Source organism: Cornus florida, unplaced genomic scaffold (genome assembly GCF_030987335.1).
Source record: "Cornus florida cultivar Cherokee Brave unplaced genomic scaffold, ASM3098733v1 CherokeeBrave_3.0.0_Hap2_Chr04, whole genome shotgun sequence".
Taxonomy (NCBI): domain Eukaryota; kingdom Viridiplantae; phylum Streptophyta; class Magnoliopsida; order Cornales; family Cornaceae; genus Cornus; species Cornus florida.
In genome coordinates this window covers 16,826,272-16,839,487 of record NW_026775574.1, presented here as the reverse complement: position 1 = coordinate 16,839,487, position 13,216 = coordinate 16,826,272, and the positions used below count along the sequence as shown (strand labels likewise).

At 36.4% G+C, this 13,216-nt stretch overlaps 1 protein-coding gene and 1 pseudogene across 1 annotated transcript; both read left to right on the top strand.

The window, feature by feature from the left end:
* Positions 1-10,929: 10,929 nt before the first annotated feature.
* LOC132302880 (glutathione S-transferase U10-like) lies at positions 10,930-11,934 on the top strand. The gene is made up of 2 exons (XM_059799869.1): positions 10,930-11,260; positions 11,396-11,934. The coding sequence occupies exons 1-2, from the start codon at positions 10,940-10,942 to the stop codon at positions 11,759-11,761; spliced, it is 687 nt and encodes a 228-aa protein (XP_059655852.1). The 5' UTR covers positions 10,930-10,939; the 3' UTR covers positions 11,762-11,934.
* Positions 11,859-12,960, top strand: LOC132304786 (uncharacterized; annotated as a pseudogene).
* Positions 12,961-13,216: the final 256 nt, after the last annotated feature.

Sequence of the window (13,216 nt, the reverse complement as noted above, 5' to 3'; positions counted from 1 at the left end):
ACTACCGACGTCGGTTTCAATTCACCTAGGCCCAATTTGACATAAACCGAGTATGGAAGAAGGTTAACACTTGCTCCTAAGTCAAGAAGCGCCTGATTAATGATATGATCACCAATAATGCATGAAGTAGTAGGTGAACCGGGGTCCTTAAACTTTGGTAAAGTGTTATGTTGCAAAATTAAGCTTAATTGCTCGGTCAAAACCACTTTTCTTGGTGCCTGGCTCTTGTTCTTCCACTTTTGGGTGCACAAGTCTTTCAAGAATTTGGCATATGCCAGAATTTGCTTGATTGCATCCAAAAGTGGAAGATTGACTTTCACTTGCCTAAACATTTCTATGATTTCATTGGTTTTTGCCTTTTGCTTGTCTTTTGAAATGAATCCTTTTAAGGCATCCGGAAATGGAACTTTTGGTTCAAAACTCTTTTCAAAATTTTTCTTTGAAGTCTCTTCAACACAAGAAGTTTTTAAATCACTTTGTTTCAAATCATTTTTCAATAAAACCTTTTCAAACTCATTTTTCAGCAAATCTTTCTTCAAATCATTTTCATAATCACTCTTCAAATCACATTTTGAAGTTTTCTCATTCACAAGATCATGTATATGCAATGAAAGAGGAATGGGATGTGAAACAGGACGGGTAACAACTTGAGGTTGCACCGATTCACTCTCTTCATTGGACATTTCAACTTGATTGTCCACAATCCTACCACTCCGTAAGGTAGTCACCGCATTAACATACTCAATAGTGTGGCCTTTCGATGAGGAATGGGTTTTCACAACACATTGTTGCTTAGGTGGGGCATTCATAGGCATCTTTCCCTTCTCTCTAGCATTAAGAGTGCTAGTTATTTGCCCTACTTGGGTTTCTAGCTTCGCAATAGATTGAAAGTGAGAATGAAACAATTGAGTATTAGCCTCTAAAGTGCCCAAAACATTCAAAACTTTTTCTTTAAAGGCGGGACTTCTAGCATTTCCTTGGGAATAAGATTGGTTAGGAAAATGAGAGTTAGCAAATTGATTCCCTTGTGATTGATAAGGTCTATAACCTTGGAATCCTTGGTTTTGAAGTGGAGGTGGAATGTACTTCCCTTGAAAACCACCTTGGGAAGGGTTTGAGCCCTCTCCTTGGTTTTTCTAAGAGAAATTCGGATGATTTCTCCAACTTGGATTATAATGAGTACCATAAGGATTGTTCCCTTGGTTCACAAAAGCTACATTGACTTGTTCATTAAGTTCATTTTGCACTTGTCCGCGAGGACAATAAGAAGTAGAATGAAGAACACTAGAACAAGTCATACATATTTCATTTGATGCATGATAAAAATGGTTAGGGAAGGAAGATACTTGGTTCGTCGAGTTTTGGTTAATCAAAAATTGATCAAACCTTTGAAATAAAGACTTCATTTCGGCGGCTATTTCATTTGAATGGTTGACTTAATGTAATCCAACACTCTTCCTACCTTGTGAATTTCTACCATTCTTGGATGATAATGTTCTATGCAAAGAATTTTCGCTCATGCTCTCATAAAGACGCCACACGTCATCCTCATGCCTATCAATGTATGAGCCACCCATGGAAGCATCAACCATGCCTTTGTAATTGTCCGATAAGCTCTCAAAGAAATATTGAACTAATTTCCATTTGGGCATGTCATGATGTGGACACTTCCTAAGCAATTCATTAAAGCGTTCCCATACCTCATGAAACGTTTTTCCATCCCCATGTGAAAATTCTCGAATTAAGGTTCTCATGGCGTTGGTCTTAGAAACCGGATAGTACTTCTTCAAGAACTCTTGTTGCATTTCTGCCCAAGAAGTGATTGAAAAAGGCCTAAGATTGTTAAACCAATACTTTTCCTTATCTTTTAAGGTGAATGGAAAAAGTTTGAGTCTTAAGACCTCTTCCAGCATGTCCATATATTTCACGGTGGAACATACTTCTAGAAACTCATCCAAATGTTTGTAAGGTTCTTCACTTGGAAGTCCATGATAGTTAGGAAGCATTTGAATGGTTTGTAGCTTAATTTCATAGTGATGTGCTCTAAATGGTGGCAATTGAATGCTTGTGGGTGTATTGTATTCATTAGGCACATAGTGATCTCTTAAAGCAAGTGAAGGATTAGCCATTTGAGGTGCAACATGGGCACCTTGATTTTGATTTCCTTGAATGATGGGAGGTTGTGGAGCGTACATTGGCCTTGGCATTCTAAATGGAACTTGGCCTTGTTGTTGTTGTGGTTGGTGAATGAATGGCCTAGGCATATCTAATGGTGCTTGAATGTTCTCATGATGCACATTTGGATGGAGGGTACCTTGTTGGTCTATGTGACCAAGGTCCTCTACATGCTCTTCATTATGGCCTTCCATTGATGTAATGGATTGGGTAGAACTAGAACTTCCTCTTCCCCTAGGATTTCTAACTACGAATTCAAGATGCAAATCAAGAGGGACAAGAGTTGGTCTTAGTGATCTACGACCATGCATGCACAATGTAGAAACACATAAACACAATGAATGAACAAACACTTCAACTTCACAACAATTCAATGAAACTTCCTCCACAAACACTTAACCCATACTCCTATGCTTTAACAACAATAATGCAAAGAACAATTAAAAATGCCTCCACGCGGGCTCACGATTTATCTAAGAAATTAAAAACAAGCCTCCACGCGGGCTGACGATTTAACTAAGGGATTAAGTAAGAAAAAGCTTGCAAAGGTCTTATAGAACTTCAACTCCAAATTTATAGCTTAGCTTAGCAATTTTTTAAAATTTTTAGCACTTTTCCTTGCTTGTTTAACTCATTTGCTTAGTTAACTCCTTTACTTGAATCCTAACTCAATGCTCCTTGTCAAAGATGAACAAACACAATAAGTAACAAAAAAGAAAAATAAAAACAAAGTAAAGACACGATCAAAAGAGTACTAATTCCTAATTGATTCCACAAAAATGACGTTGCCTAATCCCCGGCAACGGTGCCAAAAACTGGTGGTTTCTTATCATCGTCCTACCACAAGCTTAAAGAATGTGCATTAAGGCGAGGGCCAAGTTTTACATTTATAGAAGCTACTACTACCTTCACTAAAAATATAGTTAGGGTGAGTAGAGATTATCCCAAGAGATTGGAGTCGAATTTGGTTGTGGAATCGCTATTAGGGTTAGTAGGTCGAGTAATCAAACAAATGGTTGGTTGGTTGATTAAACTAGAGAGCAAATTAAACTAAATAATTGAATGCAATAAAGAGTAAGTAAGAGAGAGAGAGAGATCTTGGGGTTTAGAGGTCACCACCAAACAATACTTTTCTACACCCTTAATAAGTGACTAATGAGGGGATTGTGTGTTGCAATATTGATATGTGTGTGTGTTTGGTTGATTTAATTAACAAGGGTGACCAATTAAGCATACATTATCTAATCAACATGTGAAAAGCACAATATATCTAACAATTAAGTATATATTGTCTAAATAGCATGTGAAAAGTACAATATATCTAGTAAGTCATTAATCATTTCATTAAGCTCATAAGCCAAACATACCACAAGGTTAGAGACATATGCTTCTTGCATTCAAAAGTATGGAATATCAAACAACAAGTATGGATTGTCCTCCCATCTAACAACTATGCTACCACTACACTGCAATTAAGCTAAAGACATGAAATTAAACTAATTAAGCTAAGGGAGAGGCACAATCCATCAAAAAAAGAGCATGAACCATCTAGAAAATTACAAGAGCATTCCATTAAGCACAATGTTTTGACAATCTCTAGATCTATGGCATTAATACACATAGACATGCATCAATAACACAAGAAATAGAGATAAATACATAAACATCTATTCTAGCATACATAGACATATGGATATAATGAAATGATCAATTGGAAGCATTAAACCACATAAATCATTGAATAAACAAGATCTATATATATATAGGTGCCAAAACATGTATTACAACACTAATCCCTCGATAATACACAAAATCAAGATGTAGAAAGAATGTTTGGGGTTAACTCTAGCCCCAAGAGGATGTCTAGCCATTCATGGTAGTGCTTCTCCAACCCTCAAGGGCTAACTCCATGGTAGAGATTTGCTTCTTGGATGATGAAGAGTCTCCAATGGTGTCTCTAGCCTTCTCTTCCTCTAAGCTTGCTCTCCAAGAGTTCTTACAAGGTATGAGATGATATGATGTGATAAGATGTGTTATGGTATAAAAAGTAATCCTTATCCTTATATAGGTATATTAAATGACACCCAAAATGAGCTGGGGTCGTGCACAAAATATTCCCCAATGATTGGATAAAGGACAACTTTCAATAAGTTGGAAATTTAACTTTTTCGCACTGGAAGAAGTTCGATCGATCGAACCTTGGACTTGGATTGATCGAACATGGCTGAGATCTATCGAACTTAGGCTGGATCGATCTTCAATGGTGACGCTTTTTGGATAAAGACAAATCTGAGATATTTTAAAGATATTTTTGGTAAAAGGACAAAAATGGTTGGTAGAGTGGTACAATTAGATAAGATCAATCATTTGGATAAGGATAAAGTAGTTCAATCGATTGAAGAATGATGTTAGATCGATCGAACTTTTGAGATCTCTGAAAATGTCATCATGGCTCTGATCCATCTTGAAGTGCTGAGATCGATCATGTTTGATCGATTGAACTTTGATCTGAGATCGATCGATGATGTTGATTTCCACCTTTTTCTTCCTTTTGCTTTCACTTGGCTCCTTTCTTTGATTTATCCCAAAATTGTTTCATTCTGCTCTTATTTGGCTGAGTTAGCTTATTTTTGGGATAAGTGCCTGAATATGGAACTAATACGAAATCAATCTAAAACGGTAAAGTAAGATAGATAAAGGTACTAGAATGCCTAAGCTTAAGGGGTTTAAATACGCACTTTTCAACGCTTATCATTCAAAATATAACTCCTGAAGAAGCTTGGAATGGACGAAGACCAAGTGTGAAGCACTTCAGAATTTTTGGGTGTATAGCATATGCTCATGTTCCAGATGAAAAGAGAAGAAAGTTAGATGACAAAGGTGAAAAATGCATTTTTCTTAGTGCTAGTGATCATTCAAAAGCTTACAAATTGTATAATCCTACCACCAAGAAAATTGTCATTAGTCGTGATGTCATTTTTGATGAAGAAAAGACATGGTCATGGAGCAGCAACACAAGTGGACAGCAAATTTCGGCAGATTTTGATGGAGGAACTGAAGAGAACACGCAACAGCAGCAGCAACAAAATGTTCCAGCAAATTTAGCTCCTCAGAATATTCAAAATGACGTCCCTACAGCCTCTGAAACTTTACCAGCAGCAGCAGAATCTGTTGAACAGTTTGATACTATAACAGGATCATGTCCTCAGCGTGTTAGAAAAAGACCAGCTTGGATGTCAGACTATGAGGTATCCAACATGATTGATATCGATGATCCACTTACGCATTTTTCCTTGTTTTCAGACTATGATCCTGTAGTTTTTAAAGAAACTATCAAAGACGCAAAGTGGTAGAAGGCAATGGATGATAAAATTGCCTCCATCGAAAAAAATGACACTTGGGAGTTAACAGATCTTCCAAAGGGGCAGAAAACAGTTGGTGTTAAGTGGGTTTATAAGACAAAGTTGAAGGAGAATGGTGAAGTTGACAAGTACAAGGCACGCCTGGTGGCTAAGGGTTACAAACAAGAGTTTGGTGTGGATTACAAAGAGGTTTTTGCTCCTGTTGCAAGGCATGACACAATCAGATTGGTGATCGCGTTGGCAGCACAAAATTCATGGCATATCTTCTAATTGGATGTCAAATCGGCATTCTTGCATGGAAACTTGGAAGAACAGGTATTTGTTGATCAACCTCTTGGTTATATTGGAAATGAGCATAAAGTGTATAGATTAAAAAAGGCTCTTTATGGATTAAAACAAGCCCCATGAGCTTGGTATAGTTGCTTATTTTTTGAAAGAAGGTTTTCAAAAATGTCTATATGAGCACACATTTTTTGTTAAAATTGGTGATGGAGGGAAAATGCTCATTGTTTGCTTATATGTAGATGATCTTCTATTTACTGGCAATGATAGTGTCATGTTTGAAAAGTTTAAGAAGTCTATGATGGTTGAATTTGAAATGTCTGATCTTGGTATGATGCATTATTTTCTTGGCATCGAAGTGGTTCAGTCTGCTACAAGAATCTTTATTTCTCAAAAGAAGTATTTGAGAGAGATTTTAGATAGGTTTCATATGAAGGATTGTAATCTTGTAAGTACTCCAACTGAGTTTGGTTTGAAGCTAACCAAAGATGCAGAGGAAAGAAGGTGAATAGCACACTCTATAAACAAATGGTGGGAAGTTTGATCTATTTAACTACAACAAGACTTAACATAATGTACTCTGTGAGTCTAATCAGCAGATATATGGAGAATCCAACAGAGCTGCATCTTTTAGCTGCCAAGAAAATCTTTCGTTACTTGCAAGGAACTAAAGATTTTGGGCTGCTCTACAAGAAGGGTAAAAGGTCAGATTTTCAATTGATTGGGTTTACTGATAGCAATTATACAGGAGACCAAGATGATAGGAGGAGCACTTCAAGTTATGTTTTTATGTTAGGCACAGGGGCTATTTCGTGGTCATCTAAGAAGCAACCAATTGTCACTTTGTCAACCACTGAAGCTGCAGCAACGGCTTGTGCTTGTCAAGCTATCTGGCTGAGGAAAATTCTTAAAGAGCTGCGTTTCAAGCAAGTGGGAGCTACTACAATTTTTTGTGATAACAGCTCAGCTATCAAACTCTCCAAAAATCATGTGCTACATGGAAGAAGCAAGCATATTGATGTGAAATATTATTTTTTAAGAGATCTCAGCAATGATGGAGCGATTGGTCTGAAGTATTGCAAAAGTGAAGATCAATTGGCTGATATATTTACTAAACCTCTCAGATCTGTTTCCTTTCACAATCTGAGAAGATTGCTGGGTATTTGCACTTTGGAGACTCCTGCTTGAAGAAAGTATCGCATAATTAAACTGAAGTCCAAAAGTTTTCGGTTTAAGGGAGGATTTGTTGAATAATTTAAGTGTTTGCACGTTTCATTTTTACTCTGTCTAAGTTGTCCTAGTCCTTAAGAATTTGTTAATAGTGGAGTTGTGTTCAGCAAGTTGGTTTATATGTACCAAATTTATAGGAGTTTGTTTTTGCACGTTGTGTAGTGGTGTGTAGTGCGTATTTTCATGCTTTTATCAGTTGATGTACTTGCCTATATAAAGACCTTTTGTTTAATGAATTTTATGTAGACCAGAATTGTTCTCTGCTTTATCTTCTTTTATTGTTGGGTGCTTATCCTCTTTTATTTGTAACAGATCTTCCAACCCTTATTTTGTAGGAGATCATCGTTTACAGAGAAGGGCAACCACCCTTAGAAACATCCCATCCTAATAAACGACCCTCATTCTATTTCCGAGTATAGGGCAAGTTTAGAGTTGAGAACGAGAATAGAGATGGAGGCGACTGTGGAGGCTGAAATGATTTGCCCTAAATATATATATATATTTTTTCTAGTGGCCCCATCATCCATGGGCCTATAAATTTTGAGGCCCTAGGCGACCGCCTTTGTCGCCTAACCCAAGGGCCGGCCCTGGGCTTATTTGACTTGGACCTTTATTTTAGTATGGTGACTGAGTTGATTTGGGCTTGATTGAGTGGGCTAATTCTGTTAATAATATTTATTTATTTTTGGTTGGGTTAAAATTAGTATAGTACTTTTTTTTGCCTACACCCGCCCTCGCTTTTTGATGGCCAACAGAGAACGGTGAAAGGAGATCATCTCTCCATAATATCAAGGTTTTCTTGAACGGACTTTCTTGAACTCCATAGCTTGAGGAGAATCAGAAATGGGTTATGCGCAATGAAGAATATGAAATGTAGATAAATGATTGACATGCACATGCTATATGTACCTGTAGGGTAAAAATCTGTGTTTGTTATATATATATATATATATATATATATATATGTAAGGGCTTTGTTGGCTTTTGCGAGTTGATGTGAGTCTTGAGGGGATTGGATCGACTACTTGGATCTTGCTGGGCTGGGCTTGGTTGGTATGCATATGCTATATGTACCGTTGGTTCGAGTGTTGATCTGGAAAAGCACCCTGCATTTTTCTCTTGGATGGATGCTCTGTTAGACTTTCCTCTGATGAAGGAGACACTCCCACCCCATGACAAGTTGGTTGCCATGTTGAGAGAGTATTTTTCCCTGCCCCTAAAAGTTTGACTAACAAGAAAAACTAAATTAAAGAGTAACACTGAATTGGCTCTATCAATGTATGGATATGCCAATGAATAATCTGTGTTAAAATTATTGGAATAATACACATGATTGTGGACAAATATTCAATATATAGTCATTTTTGTTTTCTAAAATATTGTCACTTTTGTCAAGAAGTTCTAGCACAAAACGGTCTTAAATTTTTTTTTTCCCTGGGATGTCATCTTAAGTGATGATAAGAGGATCTACTACAAGAAAGGGTTGGCAAACTGAACATTGCTCATGTCCGTTCATGCAAATGATCATAAATGAAAACAGAAAGTGACTAAATAAAGCTAATAAACTGTTCTTTATCATCTTCCCATCAATAGAAAGGTGAGCGAATGAAAATTAATATACAAATCCAAATCTAACTCTAAAAATGAAGGTTAAAGAACCACTAGTATTACAAGAAAATCCAAACTCAACATCAACAAACAATTTGAAAAACAAAATCCTAGCACAATGCTAGTTGACCAATTGAAAGAAGAAGTAAATAATTAAAACCCAAATTGTACTCTCACACTACACATCCATGATTCATGGTCGTTGGCCGGATCCCAAATTGATCCAAATTAAATTGCAGGACTCATGGGAAACTTGTGGGATCTTTAAGAAAACTAACTCTACTGCACAAAAAGAGCAAAATCTCTCATTCTTGGGTGTCTCACTCAAGGTTTTAACACTACTCAGTTCAGTTCAGAGAACATGTCATTGACAACAAAGCCAATTTCATCCATCCAATTTGGTTATAACAATGAGTTACCACAATTATCTATTAGTACTAGTTTCTCTACTTCAGATTTTCCCTTTTACAAGCCCATTTTTAACCAAATGGCCACTAAACCCTCTGATCAAGTTTGCATTTGTTCAGATGCACACCCTCAATCTCATTCCTTCATTAGCAGCAACACCACAAAATACATCAGCTGATGACTCTGTTTTATGGATTCCATCGCCAACCCTTTTCTTTGTGTTCGAATTTTAGGGAACTGCAAGCCTCATGCCTCCGACCACCTCTACGGTCACCGGGCGTCGAAATTTGAAGTCAACATCAGTTGGCTTCCTCTGAATTCTTTGATACCACCGGATTTGGCTTACCGTTAAACCAACGGTTAATTTGAAACCCTAACGGCTTGGTGATTTTGGGCTGTTCTCTTTGTGAGTTTGGGCCTTGTGAGGTTTTGTCCATATATACTCAGAATTGCATATAAACAATAAAAGGAACTGTAAATTACAATGCTCCCTCAGGTTTGGGCAAAGATTTATTAATTTGACCTCCCATTCAGGTTTAGATGTATGTTCAATAACTCCCTCTTAGTAAAATTTATTAAAAAAAATTATAAAATGACCAAGCTGCCTCTACACTCGTTTTTTCATTTATTTACAAGATTTTTTTTAAGAGATAATACCGGTGGTGGAGAGGAGAGAGAAAGTAATAAAGAGATATGAGATAGTTTAATTAAGTTTTTTTTAGATTTTATAATATATTTATATTATAAAAATATATTATATATAAGAGTATAATTGAATTTTTATAATGAGATTAGAGTAATAAATCTCAAATGCTCTTCCGATGCTCATGTGAGATTTGTTCAAACCTTAAAAGAGAGTAAAATTTATCCAATAGTAAATGGGTGTGTCCCTGAGCCATAGTAGCAACTGGTTCCTTTCCATGCCCATGCTTAGCATTAGTTTAATTTTGAGTTTGTTGAAATTCTATTGATTTAACCTCTTTCTGTATTTTCATTTTAAATTGTTCGTTTCAATTTTTTTTTTTTTTTTTTTCAATAAGTTTCGAAACCTTGACTTTTCATCCAAAATTGAAGAATTAAAGTCACTAGGACAAAGGTGCACCGGTTATAATTCTCATAATAAGTCATCTTTTTTAAAGAATACAAATGACATGACATGTCTAACCCCGGTCCCAGCCCCGGCTCCTAAAAGGGGGGGGGGGGGGGGGGTAATTGGAGCAATTAAGTAGAAAGTAATTTCAATGGAATGTCTTAGAAATAATAAAAATGACCTCTCTATATGATACCTCCATTTGAGTCCAAACGCTATTTAATTAAATATTTATTTTATTTGAGTTGATGTGATTGGACTATTTTTTAACATTTATCGAAAATGTTACTATAAGAGAGTGCTTTGTCACTAAATCCGTTGAATAACGACATTACTCAATAAATTTAATTGCTAATCACGCAATCACAAATTTATTCATATAAATGATTTGATATGTCATTTCATTGACATTGACTAAACAGTTATCCAAATACACCACGAGAGTACTTTAAAAAGGACACCGCCTTCAACATTTATTTTTCTTGCTTCCCAAGTAATATTATTTTTTAGGATAATAATTTTATTCGGACCAAAGACCATTGACTCACCAAACACCCTAAACAGTTATCCAAATACACCACGAGAGTACTTTAAAAAGGACACCGCCTTCAACATTTATTTTTCTTGCTTCCCAAGTAATATTATTTTTTAGGATAATAATTTTATTCGGACCAAAGACCATTGACTCACCAAACACCCTATAAAGAAATGAAAATGACACCACAGAAAAATTCTATATAAAGCTTTCAACTTCATTGATTCATTACACAATTTCACAAACAGAATGGAGAAGCAGAGTGAAGTGGTGGTGTTTGGGATGTGGAATAGCCCCTACACCACCAGAGTTGCACTCGCCCTTAAACTTAAGGGCATACCCTACGAGTACATAGAGGAAGATTTAGCAAACAAGAGTGAACTGCTGCTCCAATCCAATCCAGTCCACAAGAAAGTACCTGTACTGGTGCACAACGGCAAATCCATCGCGGAATCGCTCGTCATTCTCGAATACATCGACGAATACTGGAACAACACTCCCAAACTGTTACCAGAGGATCCTTATCAGAGAGCCAAAGTTCGTTTCTGGGCCAATTTTCATGATCAGAAGGTACGTATATATAGTATCACTTAGTCAGTCCTCCAATTCTAGTTTAGCATTTTTTTTTTTTAATGAAAGTTTGATTAATTACAATGTTATGTTAGTGTTTCTTAATGCTAATGAAATATTCTTGATATATATCAGCTCATGCCAGGTGGCTTACATTGCATTATGTCAAAGGGCAAAGAGCAAGAGAAGGCCATAGAAGATTACTATGGGTTGCTTAAGGTGTTTGAAGACGGTACTGAGAGGGATTTTCAACAGAAACCTCCTTTCTTCAATGGCGACACCCTTGGGTTTCTTGACATTGTGGTAGGATCAAGTTCTTGCAACTACAAAGCTTTTGCCGAGGCCTTCGGTTCGAGTATCGATCCAGAAAAGCACCCAGCATTTTTATCCTGGCTGTCTGCTCTGTTAGACTGTCCTCTGATGAAGGAGACACTCCCACCCCATGACAAGGTTGTTGCAAGGTTGAGAGAGAAGTTTTCCCTGTCTCCTAAAGTTGATTAGTAGGGGAAACTAAATTAAAGAGACACTGATTTGGTTCTATCAATGTATGCATATGCCAATGAATAATCTGTTTTAAAAAGAGTAAAAAGTAATATGCATGTTTGTGAACAAATATATTAATGTCTGTTCGTGCAATGATCATAAATCACAAGAGCCAATAAATATTTACATTACAGAGCTATTCATTTATGAACTGATAAAGCAAATAAACTGTTCTTAAATGATCGTTCTCATTTGCTTTCTTTATACCATTGATGGGAAACAGAATTTCAAATCTATCATATATAAAAAAATAAAAAAATAAAACAAAATCAAATGACACTTTTCACCAGGGTTTTATAAATTTCTCAAAATTAAAATTAAATTTTAGTATACAATTTGATTCTAAAGTTCATAAATCAAGTTTGCAGACTGCAGCTGTAGCACCCGAACATATCTATCACCTATACCGATGTCTCCACCAAAAATAGGGTGAGTGAATGAAAATTAAAATATATATATATATATATATATATATATAATTAACTCTACTGCACAATGAGCAATCTCTCATTCTTGGGTGTCTCCATTACCTGAAACAACCACGTCTGATCATATACTCACTCAAGGTTCTAATAGTACCACCCAGTGCAGTACAGAGAACATGTCATTGACAACAAAATCAAGTTCATTTATTCAATTTGGGGTGCTCTAAGAGGCCCGACACCGCCATCCTGAAAAAAAATAAACAAATGTTTTCATCCATTCAATTTGGTCATAACAATGAGTTACAACAATCATCTATTAATAGTTTGTCTACTTTAGATTTTCCCTCTGACAAGCGCATTTTTAACCAAATAGCCACTAAACCCTCTGATCAAGTCTCCAATATTTCAAATGGACACCTTCCCACGAGCTAAACAATTTCGCCCCTCGAAAAGTTTGAACCTACTAGATACACATCTATGATCATACATGCTGCTCAATTCGTCATCTTCTGTATTTGAGGATTTTGGTAAAGCTTCAAAGAGTGTGGACTTTGGTGGGTTGCAAGAATTCAAGAACAGTATAATGGCTTCTTGATCACTCTACCACACGAAGTGGAAGCGAATGCTGGTCATGGACAAGAGATAGCTTCAGTGAAGGATCCGAATGCGATGCATTTTCATGATAATTGGGGGTCCATCAGATCTGTTGGATTCTCCTCCTTGTCCCAGTGAGATGTCCACTAGTTATTCAACAAACAAGTGATATACTCGAATCAAATTGATGTATGTAGAGTTGAAACCATCATTGTCCAGTTTTGCACAATCAATTTCATGTTAGAACAACATTCTATATAGGATAGAATATTAACAATCTTTGCGTATGTAGGTTTTCGTGACTGAAATCAAATTCTAGAAATGCTGACTACAAAAACTGTCCATGAGGCCTTTCTAAGCAACCTTAGCTCTATCCCTACTGATGAGGAAATCA